At 39.8% G+C, this 16392-nt stretch overlaps 1 protein-coding gene across 9 annotated transcripts in view; it reads right to left on the bottom strand.

Moving 5' to 3' along the window:
• LOC105356097 (contactin-associated protein-like 4) overlaps nt 1-16392 on the bottom strand; it is a 258282-nt gene that overhangs the window by 192171 nt on the left and 49719 nt on the right. For 6 of the 9 annotated variants that reach the window (XR_013650452.1, XM_078934174.1, XM_078934178.1 and 3 more), the window contains exon 2: nt 13873-13986. Coding sequence is in view for 7 of the 9 variants with exons in the window: in XM_078934174.1 (XP_078790300.1) it covers nt 13873-13986 (114 nt within the window). In the remaining 2 variants the exon portion in view is untranslated. Of the gene's footprint in view, nt 1-13856; nt 13987-16392 lie in introns of those variants that run through there. The other 3 variants (XM_078934175.1, XM_078934173.1, XM_078934179.1) reach the window with 2 other exon arrangements.

Raw genomic sequence — 16392 nt, 5'->3', positions numbered from 1 at the left:
TAGCTTGTCTGAAACTGAGCAATTTGGGCTCTCTGAGAAGACACTGACGTCCTCCTGATGAATTCACAATATGAAATCCACGCTCTAGCCTTTTCTCCTCAGCTTTCTTGAACTTAGTAATAGCATTGGTGGTACTTTTTGCTTTTTTACAAAGTTACTTAAGTAAATGTAACTCAGTAAATGTAACTTGTAATAACCTACTGAAAATAACCTTGTCGACCTGGAGGCAATGCATGTTTTAAAGAGCCAAAGGCCAGAGCTAATAAGCTCTTGACTTCTAGATGTCCTGTAAAAGCAAAGCAGCATAAAAGCAGATCAATCTGACCCTTACTCATGACAATTAGACTGAGAAGGAAAAAAAAGATCAGAGGCAGCCTGTCTAAGAGGCGTTGCAAAGATTTCCTGTGTCCAATCTGTCAAATATAATTGAAACAGAGGTGAACTGATGGCTGACGGGCTGAACTTTTTCTGTCACGGCTGTCCTTTTAAATCAAATAAAGCTCCATGGTATCTGGCTCCAATGGGATGACATGTTAGCAGATATTTTTCCAGACTGCTTGGATTCATTTGGACATTTTCTAATCTCCTTTTGTCATAGAGTGTCAAGAGATAGTTGCTGTATGATTTCTACATTTGTTTTTTTGTTTGAAAGTTTAAAATTCAACAGTTAAAACACCTAGACCAGCGTAAATGGTATGGAAACTCACATGCATGAAGGAGTATGTGCACTTCAATAAAAATTCTACTTAAGTCTTTAAGTTAAAGACACTTTAATTTAAAGCCAAAATGATTGGTAACAGACATTTAGAAGTATCACTAAAAATAAAACACAAATATCAGGGGAAGCAGCCCCTGAGTGGTTGGCTTTTACCAGTGCAACAGCCAGAAAACAGGGTTTACAGCAAATGCTGCATGTCCTTTGTGCACAGTAGCTCTGTCAATAGAAAAGTGAGTGAAATTTAACCCAAACACGTAAAATGTTGCAGATCCTCCAAAAACCACTTGAGGATATCTTTTTGATTGTCAGGTGGGCAGACTCAACCTTCTCAACTCAACTCACTTTACTTTATCCTTCTAACCGATCTGTTTTCATACCATTGCTGTGCTGGATGTAGCACAGTATTATTACCTTTTTCTTTGCCTTCGGGTGAGATCTGAGATGATTGATCCAGTGAATATATTGTAAAACAGCAACTTTTAGTGTCCAAATGAATGAAATAAGTGATTTTTTATGTTCAGTTTAGGAGAATGGTAGGAACAGCAGTTACATAAAAATACCAATCACATTGGCTTTCATATATATATATATATATATATATATATATATATATATATATATATATATATATATATATATATATATATATATATATATATATATAGGTTTTAGTTTCTATTTTCAAAGGAAAATTAAAGCATTGCTGTACAAAATACAACTTTGAATGATAAAACTGAAATACATGCTGGACAGAAACAAAAAAAACAAAAAAAGCATGTTGCACAGCACAAAAGTTTGCAAAAAAGACACTGTTTCCTGTCCGAAGAATATAAAAAATGGCATGTTGTGTTTCAATAAATAAACCTAGCACTTACAGTGCAAGAATGCACAATTCAATATGTTTTACTGTATGTTTTAGCGACTTAACATTTACTAAATGAAAAAACCCTAAGACCATGGCTGCAAAGAAGTAAATGTCATTAACTGGAATTATACTAATTGCTCACTTTGTCAATTTTTCTTGATTGATACCAAATTACCTGAAAGAAAATTATGTTATAGGAAGGTTTGTGAACCTTTATAATCAAGTTAACATTTTCTTAATTGTGTGATTATGCTTAGCCAATATAAGTTGTTGTTTTAAATTATTTTGTATATAGGGAAAAACAAAACCTAATTAAAAACTGCAATGAGGACTCTTTAAATTTAGTATATCCATTATCCAAATTGCATATGAGGAGTGTGACATCTGAAACTAACTCTGTCTTTATTTTCTCAGTAAAGCAGAACAATCTGAGTAACAAGTGAAGAGGAAACCCAGTCAGCCCTCCTGCTTCACTGTTGAGGTGAAATCAAGCTTAACTTGAAGCCAATGGGCCAATCAGCTTCGCTATAGGAAGTAGATGCATCAATAAGTAAATAAACGAGTATTAAATCATTAATAATGCACTGATATTCCATCTAACAGAAGCAGAGGAGACAGATGGAAGCATGAATGAAATGAAGAGTCAAGCAGAAAGGAAAGAGCCAGACAAGCTTTGGAGGCAGCGAGCCAAGCGCCGTGATGTGGGTCGAAAAGTGAACTGGCAACCCTGCAGACAGACGAGTACCGGTAGCTGAAATGGAAAGTCATGCCCAGAGTGAGAGCTCAACATTTGCATGAGAATGGCGAGTCTGGATGGTAATTTCAGCAGCCTGATAACCTGCCAGTTGGACTGACAGACTAATGGGCTCCGTGCAGCAGACGGCTGGCCAGCGTGGGATGACTGCTGCAGGCATGACATTTCCGCTCAAGCTATAAGTGTAACTGGAACTTTGAACACCCAACATCCACACAGACATGAATCAATACTTGATTAGTCAGGCATCTGACCAACTTCTGTAGCTGGTTTTAAATTAAACAGTGTTTATCAATCAAATTAGTTTAGCGGGTGATTACAGGGAAATAATGAAACGTCCTAAAGGTTATTGCAGCAGAATTAATGAAGTAATAACTGATAACTGTCATTTTTTGTCTCTGAAATAAGAAATTCAGATGCTATTAGCATTTGCCACTCTCACTTAATTAGTTCTTACTGATGGAAAAGTGACTACAAACGAAAACGAATGCAAGGGAGCTAGTCATTTAAAAGTCTATTATCTGTAAAGAATACAGGTGGTGAGAGAAACAAAGAAAAACTGGGAGCATGTTAAAATGTTTTTTATGGTGAAAAGAACAAGTTAGATGGTAGAATGAGGAGAATTCTCCACAGTTTTGAGGGCTTCATCTTGTCAGCAGGAACCACATTCATCTCCGGTTAGATTATGTGCACAGTCTACTATATTTTTTCTGGGCCAAGATGTAAAAGCAGTTGTGAAGCAAACAGCACCCACTGCATTTGAATCTTCATGCTTTCTTTGTGCCTTCATGTATTTATTTTGACTAAGATAAGCTGCAGTACAGACATCAAAGAAAACATTTGTAGTTCTTTGAGTGAAAGCTCCTTCTACTTGACACGCTGTCATCCCTTGAGTAAAAGTGCTGAAGGATGATGTTTGGTTAGGTCAAAGATTCCTGCTGCTGTTGGATCAGGACAACGCATGCAGGGAGCTTTGCATCTTTGACTTTTGGAGCCATATCTTCGGGATCTGTGGTCAAAATATCTTGGTGCCATTTTCTAGGGTAATGTTCTTTTCTAAGACAAAGCCTGGTGCCTGGTCCAACTCATTGTGTTGGGAAAACTTTCCCCTGCTTCTTAAATGTCTAAACAAATCTTTTTTTAAAAGACCTGTGAGCACATGATGGTCAAATTCTGTACAGATTTCTATGAATGAACCGAAGGGCCAGTGTTAGTCCCACAGCTGTGTTTCCACCTATACAATAGGAGCTGATATGGTTGTGAGAATTATGTAACAGTAAAGATAAAACTCCCATCCTGCTTTGAATGTGTGCCTGTGAAGATTGGTCCTTTTTTAACTTTTTGGGTTTTTTTCAGATTATACCATATTCTACGCTCTCTGTTATGGTAATGCTTTCTTTTCAGCTCTTCTGCATCTATCATGTTCACGCCAGGCTTCAGCTTCCAATCAACTCAGCTGTTGTATGCAAATTAGTTACTCCTAATGTTATTTAAAGCTTCATTTTTTTGCGTTTCGATTGACTTTGAAATTGCGCAAATTGGGCTTGGAGGAAGTGGCTTTGGAGGAGGTGCAATGTAAACACTTTTTACGAATGACGATGACAGTGCTCTTCTTGGTTGGAACTGGCTGCCTTAGGCACTGCACAGAGGGCGCTACCCACTAAGTGGAGCGTGTCATGCAGAATTGTTGGATCCACAGCTCCTCTGTAAAATCACCAACCACAATTTCCCAAAATGCCTTCTTTCATAGCCACTCACACATGTAAGGAGCTCGCCACTCCATGGCCTGAATCAAGACGTCGATGTCTTCTTTGACAGATGATGAAGAGCGCTATAGTGCCGTGGCAGAAATTTGAATGTATCTGCTGTAAATTGAAGTATTTTTCACATCCATCGCTAGGGATGGGTACCGATCCCCGGTATTGAACGAGCCCCGGGGCCACATTCTTCAAGACCGCAGTACCGTTAAGATCTGACCTCAACAGTTCTGCTATCGGTACTGGAGAAGTGGCTTTTTTGTGTCCCACAAGATATAAACGTTATCTGCCATGTTTAACTCACCAAGTCAGTCCATTTTCCATTAATTAATGATGATATTAATTTCGCTATTCTTGCTGAAGAGGAGAGGTCTGTCTGGCTATTTGTGTGCATGGGGGGGCGGGGCTGTTGTTCAGACAGCACACGCCGCATGTACAATTAATGAAATCTGCCCCACCTATCGCCTCAACCTGCTGCTATGATGACCGTATTTTGCACTCTCTGTGTAGAACACAGTGGAGGAGCTCTGGAAAAAACAACTCTCACCTGCAGAGGATGTGAACAGGTAGAGAGGAAGAGCAGGTCGAGAGGCAGGGGAGGGGCTTTGGCCTCAAACTCTGTCAGAGATGCAAACACGGGCGTCAGATTCAGACGCAGCTTTCCCTGCAGGAGTTGAAGCAGAGACTTTCTCTGGGATGATCTTATGAACTCAAACATTTATTTAATTTGTTTTTATATTTACATCATGACAGCAATATGTCAAAACATTGCTGTTTATTTTTCTTTCTTTGTGCGAGTTGGTTTGTTGGCAAAGTTATGATTTAATGGAAATTGTGTAACTGCAAAATTGTGTCTTTTAAACATTTTTAGAATTTCGATAAAGTTTTGTGCGTATGTGTACAGGAAACGCAGCTACTGACTGATTCCCCATTTTGATATATTTTTTTTATCTCTCTGTCATGTTTAAATTAATTTAATACATTTTCCATCCACAAAGTCCCCACATATCATTTGAAGAGATTTTTAAGTTGAGGTAACTTTTTCCTTTTTTGCATTCTACTGTGAAAAATGTTTTAAGATGCTATGTTCAGAAGTAGTGGTGGTGGTGGTTTACGTAATGTGTTGCATATTGGTGCAAAGCTGACATGAAAAGCAGCGTTTTTCTGCATACAAAAGTTAGGAGCACATGTTATTTAGGTGTCACAGGCGACCTCTGGTTATTTGTTACAGGCCCTCGTATTAAATGTGACACTTACTTGTATACCACATTTTGTTTTGTGGATGCTCATGTTGAAGTGGTTCTCATATTGGCAAAAAGTAGATAGTGATCCAAAAATGCTGGAAGTTAGCGGAAAGAAACAACAAAACCATAAACCAAGAAACCAAGATGCATGTTTTCTTTAAATCTGTTTTATTTTGTTACTTTCAGAAAAGCATGGGATATGATTTGTCTGGTTCGTTTGGTTAATCCATGCAGGCGGTGCTTGAGGATTGGGTCAAATGATAAGACCCATTTGAAGAAGTGAGCCTGAAAACAGTCAACTTTAGTGCTGCCTGAAACTGATGTGACAGCTAACTGGTCATGGATAAGAAACCACCCTAAAAACTAAAAAGGGATTCCTAAACATGATTTTCAACCATCGTTTTTCAGGATGACTGACTTGTGTCACTGCAGAGCTGGGGAGCAGAATCAAGTGTGTTACAAGTTATCAGATTTCAAAACAGAAGGTCACCGTGGCTAAAATCTCTTCTTTAGAACACATTGTAATCATCTTAAAACGCTTCCCACCTCTCTCAACACCACTATCAATGAAAACAATCATTTGAAGTGCATTATCCAGCAGGATAATGTTGTATGTTTCCCTGAAGAGAAATGTGTAAGGAGCATCCTCCACTGACTCTTCCAACTCTCCAAATGCTACTCCACAGAGGCGACACCAAGTCCCCTCCAGGATCAGGACAAACCTGTGCCCAAGTCTCTTTGACAGACACGCCTGGGCACTTGTCCAAGTTCCTGCTCACATTTTAGCAGCTATTTTGTCACTGCTGAGCACATCAAAGGTCAGCCTGTGGAATCTGTTTTCCATCCGTACAAACATTTTTTCTCCTCTTGAGAATACAGCTCACGGCAACACCTTCATGCGAGCACAGAGGAATCCCGTCATTTCCAGGTTGGTAATCTCTGTTCGTTTAGAAAGTAAATGAAGTGAAAGTGAGTCTGCTCCTCTGAGAACAAGCGGAGGCAGGGTTTTAGCAGCCCGGCAGCCCTAAGAAATGAGATGGAGGCTTTCATTTATTCATTGATTTCTTTAGCAAACAGGTCAGACGGTGTGGGCTTTGCACCCTTTAATACTGACTTAGATGGAAATGTGACTCAAATGGCTCTCCTGACCTACCAGCCACTACAGCAAGATTTGAAATATGCAGCAGTGAAATGAGAGGTCAGCCTGACTGATGATGCTGTCAGCTGTACAGTGGTCATTCATTACATTTCCAGCCAGAATTACTGGATTCCATCATGTAGTCCTAATTATTACTGATTGCAGACATAATCTACAGTGATGGTAGCGAGGAAACGCAAAAGCAGGTTAATGCTACACTACGTTGTCATGATTTATTAGTACAGTAAAATATGATCCAGTTGCACAAGGAAACCCAGACTAAACTATGTCTTTTTTTATTCTGTATGCAAAAAGTTTCACTGCTTATCAACTCAAATGAGCTGTTTTTTTTTAAAGTTGTTTCGTTACTTTTTCTGACAATTTATTTGCTTTTTACATTTCTTTAATTGCATTTAGACTATAAATGCTCTATTTCATTCTTTTATATCCTTCACATCCTTTTTTGAGCCCCTTTGGTCAAAGATTTCTCTCCACAGTGATGTTCCACCCATTTGTGTTCATATAATTTAGTTCCTCTTTTTGAGTGGAGGCTTAATTTCTACTTCAGATTTTTATTTTAAGTGGCTATTTCTTAGAAAAAGTAGGCTTTGCAGTTTTCAAATAAGAACTGTCGCTATGATGACGCAAGCTTAGCTTCTTAAGCCTTTCTAAAACATTCTTTCATTACCCAAAATAGTCCTAGGAGATAAACCCAAACAATGAGCTGAAAGATGCCTAAATGTTTCACAAAGCTGTGGAGAATTGCAGATTCAAAAAGCCTTAGTCTCTGTTTCTGTAACTTCTGTCTTTACATCCTTTGATTTGGAGCTAAGCCTTTCAGGTGACAAAAAAACCCCCTGATCAAAATCCATTTGAATATGCAACTAAAGATATTCTACAATCTTGTTAAGAAACTCCATTATTTTGAAGCTGTGTGCATGTCAGTACCAACACAGCAAATGAGTGGTCTGATGGAAGAGTCTCTGTCCTGCTATTTGACACCTTTTTTGTACAGCCAAGTTATAACAAACTCAAGTTCCAAACAGGGAGGTTCCAAGAAGCCAAAACCCCATAGACCTCTACAGAGGAATAAACAGCTGTTACACAGTCATTATATTTGTTTGAATAACCATTCTTGCTCTACTACCTTTTTTTAACATGTTCTTGATAATCCTAATTTTTTATTCAAGATTTTTTTTCTGTAGTGCAAGTTATTCAAGGAATAAACTGACCAATCAGATGCCTGAATAAAGGAATGTGTTCTCACTTTAAACATTTAAAACATTTGATTGACAGATTCTCCCGAGCCCACTTTCAAGTGGTACGTACAGTATGTGGCCCTTTGTTAGGAATAATTAGAAATAGAATAGTTAGAAACTGCCTTTAACTTTTATTACACTAATGGTTTAAACTTAATTCGCTGAGCATGTATTGTCATCTCAAAATTATATTACATTTGAAGACAGCACAGCCAAACTATTGTTTTCACAGTTTCTTCTCATCCTCCCTTTTTCTGTGACTGTGTGATCTGCTGAGCAGGCCTCAGACTTATCTTCACTTTAGCCTTGGAGCTTCTCTCCAGCAGCAACCTGTGGGCGTGATTTTCACACGAGGTCCATTGGACGATCTTCTGAATATGCAAATGCAGGGTTTTTATACCAAAGCCCATCCCTGAGCTCGTTGGTTCGGACTTTGAATGTACCATGTTCATATGTCTGTCCCCTTCGTGTTTGTGCGAAGTAAAACCTCCACAAAAGCTAAGTAACTGTCTCTGAGTCATTATTCTTTATTTCTGTGTGCAAGAAACTGACGGGTACGAACCTAAAATTTAATACAGTCCTTTCTAGAAAATCCAGTTTCTTCACACCCTTCAACAAGCTCACTCCTGATTGGGGAGAGTGGTTGCCATAGAAATGTTGACTCAGACCGACTCAGAATGATCATTGCTTGCTGACGTCTGGTTCCAACATGTCAACGTCTGTATCATAAAAAGTGGCGACTGAATATATTTCTTTGGCGACTGGAAGTAAACCTTTTTGTCTTTTTGGTGGCTGAATCCCTTTTGCTGGATTCTACCCAGCTCCGGTTGGGTGAACCCTGGATAGTCCACAGTCTGTCCCAGGATCGCACTGACATTCACACTTGGGGGCAATTTAGAAACGGCAATTAATACACTGTTGAGGGAAACCAGAGTTCCCAGAGAAAACACACACATGCATGAAGACAACATGCAAACTCTATACCGAAAGGTCCCAGCCGGGGTTTGAACCAGAGCCTTCTCACTGTGAGGCGGGTGCGCCACTGTGTAGCCCATGAGCTTAAAATATGTTTTAGTAAACTTATTCCAAAGGTCTCAGTAATTTTTTATTGTTTTGCTGAATTTAGTTTAGATGCACTGTAGTTAACAATAAAGTCGTCAACATAAACTAATATTTGTTTATGGCTATTCAATTTCTTATGAAGCCATGGTTTTGGAGAAAAGACACTGAATCACAACAGTCTATTCATTAGGCCTCAAAAAAATGTTCCTAAAGCGGCATGCCCAAATACTTCAAATTCAACATCCAGCATTGTTTGAGTTTAATCGTCCACGTCAGCCAGTTTGTCTCCAAAAAAATGTCTAAACTATTAAGAACATAGTTGATCAGCACTGTGCAGACGGCCAACAGATTGGACCACTGCGAGTTTCTCCATGCTCAGCTCCCTTTGCTTTTCCAGGTGGTGAAAATCATTCAGATCCAGATTAATCCCACCTCACACTCCCAGCAGATTCTGGGCTTTGATGTTGAGATAAAGCTGCAAAGCCACAATCTTCATTTTGTCTGAGCCTCACATCAGCTTCCAGCAAAGGACTCCAAGGTGACAGAACAAACACCATTTTCTCTTGTATTTGACTTTTAACACAAAAGGTAACCACAATGGAAAGAGGAAAATGAGGTAAGCATTACTTGATCTCACTTTAGTTGGTTACAATGATAAATGCACAAAGGACATTTGCATATGTTGTTTGGTGGACAGCTCAGATTCAGGAATATCTGACAGATTATTTTTGCACATAAAAAAACATGTCTCAATAAAGATGTAAAACTGACTGTGTCACTATGGGCTATTTTACACTAACTAGCTATTAATGACCATCTGAATTCATGCATCTATTTTTCCACACTGATATCCAGCGTGGAAAAATATTTTTTCCACTATAAGGTGCAATTAAAAGGCTTCATTTTTTTAATGCCTTATATATGGATTAATTCTGGCTGTCTTTACTAATGTTAGAGCAATTTTGAGAGAAAGACAGCACTCTGTCAAAATGTCAGTTTTTTTTATGAGTTTCAAACTCACAACTTTGGGAGTCAGCATAGTCACCGTTTGTTTTAGAAATATCAGTCTGTTTTTTAAGAGTTGCAAAGAAAGTTGGAAGTTTCAGGTATTGTAAATGTGCTTACTGTCAGGAGTCACAGCTCTGTCTCCCCCTCTGGAGCCGTCTCCAGAGTTCTGAGTGCACTACACCTCGCAGCAACCCCAGTGTGCAGTTTCTGGATGCCACACACCCGACTGTCGTTTACCAATCAATCACATGACACTTCAGCACTGCACAAAGCCTTGCTCAGTGCAAAGCCTTGTGTGTGCCACTCTGCCTGCATTACCAAGCGGTTCATCGATACCTGATCTTCTAATTTCCTGACCCTGTTTTTTCTGTGTTTGCCTGCCGCCTGCCCCAACTCTCGCCTGGATCCTGATTACTGGTTTCCGCTCTGATGGTCCCATGCTCATTATTGACCCCTGCCTGCCTGCCTGACCCTGATTTAGCTTTGTGGACTTTTAGCTATGCTAATAAATCTGCTGCAATTTGAACCAGCCATCTGCCCGTTTTGTGACAGTTACATGGCTAATGCTTCTAACGTAGCTAACGTGTTACAAACAAGTTCTAGAGTTACTGTGAATGCAATGATTAAAGTCTGGCTGACTGACAGACAGACATGTCTGACTCTGTCTCACTTAATGCTCGTTATAGTTTGGTGTACCTTAAAGATGACGTCATTTTGGAAACAGACCGTTCATTGACAGTACACTTTAGAATCCGGTGCGCCCTATAGTGAGGAAAATACAGAATAACACCTCTGAAACCAGAAGCAAGAAAACTCAAGATTGTTAATATAATAACCTATAGGAATTCTATTTCATGGAAAAAGTATTACAGTTACATAAAAAAAGAGGTTTACTTTGCAGACGGTTCAGAGGTGGGATCACCCAAAAACTGCACAGAAACACAAGTGGGAGGAGAGTTGTAGAGGATTGGTGAACATATAAAAAGAACTTAAAATAGATTGATTTTTTGGAAAAAACATTTTACATCAGCTCATGTTACACATCACTACAAAGTCATTTCTGTGCTTCTTTAGTCTAAAGTAAATTTAGAACAGGAATAAAACAATTGGCTTTTCAGCTGACTTTTGGCAAGCTGAGGCAATCCCCCTTAATTTTGAGGGTTTTTTGGCTTTTTCCTGACGTAACTAATTAAAAATTCACAGCCACAATTCTGTCTGGGACAAAACTTTACTTGCTGCCACTTAATATAAATAGGCCTTGGGAATTAGAGACATTAACTTTTCCGATGAGCATCTTCGTCAGAGGTGGACAACAAGGACTGTTTTGCCCTAGCATCTCCTGACTGGCCGAACTCTCCTGCTCCAGGTTATCAACAGCAAGACATTCAACAAATATGTAGGGACACATTCCTGGAGGCCTGAAATTGTCTAATCCTCTCTTTTAATAAGTAAGACATTGTGGTGTTACTTCTTCAAATCAGTTTAGCAATGACTCCTACAAGACCAGAGATAGAAAACCAATCCTGACATGTCATGTCCCCCCTTCTGACCCACTAATGGGCCAAATTAGAACTAGGTCATTTATACAGAAGGCGGGAGAGTTGTTTTTGCAGGATAATATTTATTTTTTATTACCTCAAGTTGGATCCTTGGTTAACTTTCATAGTAAATTTATAATTAAATTAAAAAATGTTGAATAAAAAAGAAATGATCAGTCCCCCTTTAGTCCTCCAAAGGTGAGACTAGAAAAGGATGTCAGTGCATTTGGAGGTGACTCATAAGTATTAACGTTTTGTTTTTCCAAGTCTCTCTGCAGAGACAACAATCTGCTGATACAAAGCAGGGATGAAAAATGGTTATAACAAGATGATTTTGAGAACATCATTCAGTAAAAACACAGAATTAAAGATGGATGACTCAAAAACAGAGCGTTTCTAAAGTGACATACCGTACTTATGGGGAGAAAATTAACACTCAGATTTCCCACTTCCCAAGAGTCTTAGGGGTTTAAGGCGGGGCTAACCCCCGGTTCGCCACACTGTGTTGTAGATTGAGGATGTATTTGTGTTGAAACCGCGTGCGTGTTTAAGAAGGAGCAGGGAGCTGCAGCGGAACGCAAGAGCAGCTCTCCCCTCTTTCCGCCTATGACACGGCATCAATGTGGAAATAACAGGGCTGGTTAAGAAAAACACACCAGTAAAAGAGAGCAGCAGTGACTTGTAAGTGCACGCGCTCTACGCGGCCTCTGGCACACAGCGGACCGGCTTTTCCAAACGCGTTGGTGATGGTGAATTTTTTCACACCGCTTTTAACGATTGCTTTACTTTCTTGATTTATTTCTTGATTGATTTACTTGAAAGCTGCGTCACATTGTAGTGGCGGTCAGGTGCACGTTGGGTCTAATGCAGGGGTCGGCAACCTTTTTTACTCAAAGAGCCATTTGGGACCGCTCCTAATGAAAAGAAAGCACCCGGAGCCACAACCCGTTTTGACAACATTATATATATTATGCATGTATATATTATATCAAGGGTGCTCATTACGTCGATCTTCAATGGCATGAGTGTAGATCGCGGGCCAGAAAAGATAAAAAAAAGTACTTCTTAAAAATCCACCAGCCAATCAAAATCCTTACTGAGAAGTACGGGACTTGATTGACATGTAGATTAGCCAATCGGACATCGTCTGAAGCATACGTCGCTGCAAATGTACATTGTGTTCTTTAAAGGATGATACCGCGGCCTCGTTGGGAGGAGCTACTAGTTCTGGTCTGATCTCTGCATGGAGCGATGTGTTTATCAATGCATGGTAGACACTGAGAATGTGCAGAGATCAGGATTATTATTTTGAAGAGTTCTACTTGGTAATCATGTTTCCATGTTTGAGTTCATAAAATCATCCCAGGGAAAGTCTCTGCTTCAACTCCCGCAGTGAAAGCTGCGTCTGAATCTGACGCCCGTGTTTGCATCTCTCTGACAGAGTTTGAAGCCAAAGCCCCTCCTCCGCCTCTCCATCTGCTTTTCCTCTCTACCTGTTCACCTGTTCACATCCTCTGCAGCTGAGAGTTGGTTTCCCGCGCGCTCCTCAGTGTGTCCTACACAGAGAGCGCAAAATACGATAGTTGGGGCGCTCCAGCGCCGCACAAGGATGAAAGAGCCGGACGCAGGTTATAGCTGGGATAGAGCGGGTTAAGCAAACGAATGGAAGAAGGCGCTCCGCTGAAGAAATATTCAATATTGTACACATTTTATTATTAGTCTGAACTATCTTTTATTTAGAAAAATCTTTTATTTTGCTAAATCAGTCCAGTGCGAAAAAAAACATCAACAAAAGTTGTGTTGGGCGGTTTTTGGCTGGGTCTGGCGGTTTTCAGATGACTTTTGGGCTGGAAAACTGTGACTCTATCTGGCAACACTGGCACAAACTCTCTGTCATCAGCGAGTTGCTCTCTGCCCCGCATAACGTCAAGTTCCCGGCAGAAGATCACTCCGGACCGCGTGTGTCCTCCTGCTATCAGCTCTGCAGTTCTCGCCCGATAAATACGAGCTCATTTAGGAAGCTGGTTTTGACGTGGTACGCGCTTCGTACGGAGCCAGCAGATGAACAAACTAAAATAAAATTTAATTATTATAAAATACTCATTATTTTGCAAAGTCAGAGGGAGCCACAACAAAAGGATGAAAGAGCCACATGTGGCTCTGGAGCCATGGGTTGCCGACCCCTGGTGTAATGGCACCAAAGGATTGTGGGATGCGGCTGAGCATGGGTGTTTCTTTGATTGCACCATGACTTAAGTCTCTAACAACTGAAGTCAGGTCCATGCTGTTTGGCTGTTTGTGTGTGTGTCAAAGCAATCACGCTTGTTGCTGGACATAGAACTATGCAGTCAGTCTCCCCTCTGAAGCTGCTGAAGCGCTCCTAGCAGCCGATAAATAAAAGCATAAATTAGCCGCATCATTGAATTAGCCGCAGGGTCGAATGTTGGTGACAAAAGAAGTGGCTTATAGTCCGGAAAATACGGTAATGTCTGCTTGCAGTTGGTCATAAATACTTTAAATGTTTCCAACCATCTCTCCTGTTGAGCTTGGCGAAGCCTGGTGCATGACTGCTGGACAGCTGAGAGGAGCTCCTGAAGGAGGACTGTGGCAGGCTGGCCACAAGTTGACGATCACACACCTCTGCTGAAAAATAAGAACAGAAAACAGCTATATGGTTAAGGTTTTGCATACATGCAGCACAAAATGTTATGTTTTTGCCATACAAATTCATAAATACATCTGTGGTCAGCGGGACCCTTCAAGCCCCACTGCAGAGATAAAAACATACCGGAGTGTTTCACAGAGCAGAAGAAACTACACAGTGTATCAAAAGATCTGATGCTGTTGGAGACAGAGTAGCCTCCATATCCTAATCTGAGTAAAAACTGCAAACAACAAACTCCTGTTTAAGGAAAATTGCCTTCTATCTCTAACTCATCCACTTTCAGCAACTTTGAGTTCATTCAGGGAGGCTTAAGGATTCATCAGATTAAACAAACAAGCTGCACTAAAATTGAATTCATGTTCTGAGTGATGCAATTTCAAAATTGTAACCTTATTGGAATGGGAATGTCTTTAAAGACCCACTCTGATAAAACAAAATGTGCTTATGCTTACTTTTATGAGATTGTCTTCTTAGTGTAACCAAACATAATTTAATCTGCAAATATACAGTCAGGTTCATGAAAACAAGCTCCATAAATATTCAGTCTTCCTGTCAAGCAGCAAACTCCGAGCTGTAGCCAAACAAGCGCTGCCTCCATCTAACATCTCTGTGTTAATGGATGCTGTTCTCCTCAACCACAGAGACAAGAGCCAATTACAATGATTCAGAGTGAACATCGATCCGCGGCCACAACTCTAACAGAGATTGAGTTTCGATTACTCTGTAAACATTAGCGCCTCTCACACAAACAAAAGAAGCTCTCATCTACCTTTCCAGTCTGTGTAGCACTAAATATATTTATTTATACTTGCATATATATATGGACTGAAGAATGTCCGTCACCGATCCTTATACATCAAAAACCCTATGAATAGCAGAATTAAAATGTGCACAACAAAATAAAACAACAAAAAAAAGACAAAAACAAAAAAAGACTTTATTCACAATAAAGGTTGGCATCTAAAAATACCAAGTGTTTCAGCTTTAAGGGGGCTGATCTGGTTTCTTCTGTCCGTAATGACCTGCCTGAGGAGAAGGTCCTTTCAGTTCTTAGGTTCCTGTGCAGGTTAGTTGTGGAGCCAGTTCTAGGTGGAAACCTACACTATCAAACCTCCACTCTGCTTTTGTATTCTCAATATAAGTGAAATCCTTTTCCCAGTGTCCCTATTTGACTTTACTTTACGATTCTGTGTTGATGTAGTTTGTTGCTGTTGGACCTGGTGTTCTCTGCCTCTATCATACTTGGTTCATGTGTTACTGCACATGTAACAGCCCCGCCGGCGTGCTCAGCGCAAACACGTATGTGACCAATCACTTGCGGCTTGAAGGAAAAAAAAAATGGTTGAAAGAAAGTTTAAAAAAGAAAACAGAAAGGAGCCAGCTGTTGTCGTCCACCTTAAGAGCCGTTTCATTCGCGACCGACACATCACCAGAGCTTTTAGGATCAAGAAAGTGTGAAGACAATAGGCTCAAGAAATATTTCTTTAAAAACTGCTTGTTGGTATAATATTACATGCTAAAAAGGAATAAAAGTCAACGAAAATGGGTCTCTTTGTATATATGAGAGGTATTCAAAAAGTCCAGCTAAAGCACTGGTTCTTTAACTCTATAGCCTGATGGACTCTGAGTGATTGTGTGGTCAATACCAAGGATTCATTTGGTTTGGTTTCACATAATACCCCAAAGTGGCATACCGTTAGTGCTCATTTGCGGGCTTTGAGGCTCAAAAATATTTGGAGAAAAAAAACCAACACATGAGAAATGTAACATTACGTTGCTTTTGTTGTCTTTTCTGCCGGGCATTCATTTTCTTTTCTGCCTAATAAGTTGATTTCTTTCCTCAATTGGTGTCCTGGATTTGGGCCCTACAACAGCTTTTTTTTTCTGACCAGACACTCATCCAAGATATTCCATTTCATATTTTAATAAATACTTTTCCTTTTTCCCTTAATTGTTTTCATTGTCACAAACTTCTTAACATAGTATCTTGTTTGGATTCACACTGTGTTGGAGATGCATTTCACAATGCATGTCCTTTCACGTCTGCTCTAGTTTGCTAAAAGATACTTTTGCATTCAAACTGTTGCTAAAAACAAAAGGTTCACTGCATTTCACAAACATTTTTGAATTTGAATAACTTGCGCTACATCAAAAATATGATGAAAAAAAATTATGATTAGCAAAAACATTTTAATAAAAGGTAGAGCAAAGAAAAATCAGTAATTCTGACGAACCCAATGACAGTAAAAGCTGTTTATTTCTCTATAGAAGTCTTTGGGGTTTTGGCTTCTTGGAACCAGCGGGTACTTCCTGTTTGGAATGCGAGGGAGGGGGCGGCGGTTGTACAGCCCAACTCTCTTTACCGTTAATGGTATTATCCAAGA

This window comes from Oryzias latipes, chromosome 17, assembly GCF_053564925.1.
Source record: "Oryzias latipes strain Hd-rR chromosome 17, Olatipes_Hd-rR_3.1".
In the NCBI taxonomy this organism is placed as follows: domain Eukaryota; kingdom Metazoa; phylum Chordata; class Actinopteri; order Beloniformes; family Adrianichthyidae; genus Oryzias; species Oryzias latipes.
Note: the sequence above shows the minus strand (reverse complement) of the source record. Positions and strands in the feature narration are given on the sequence as shown.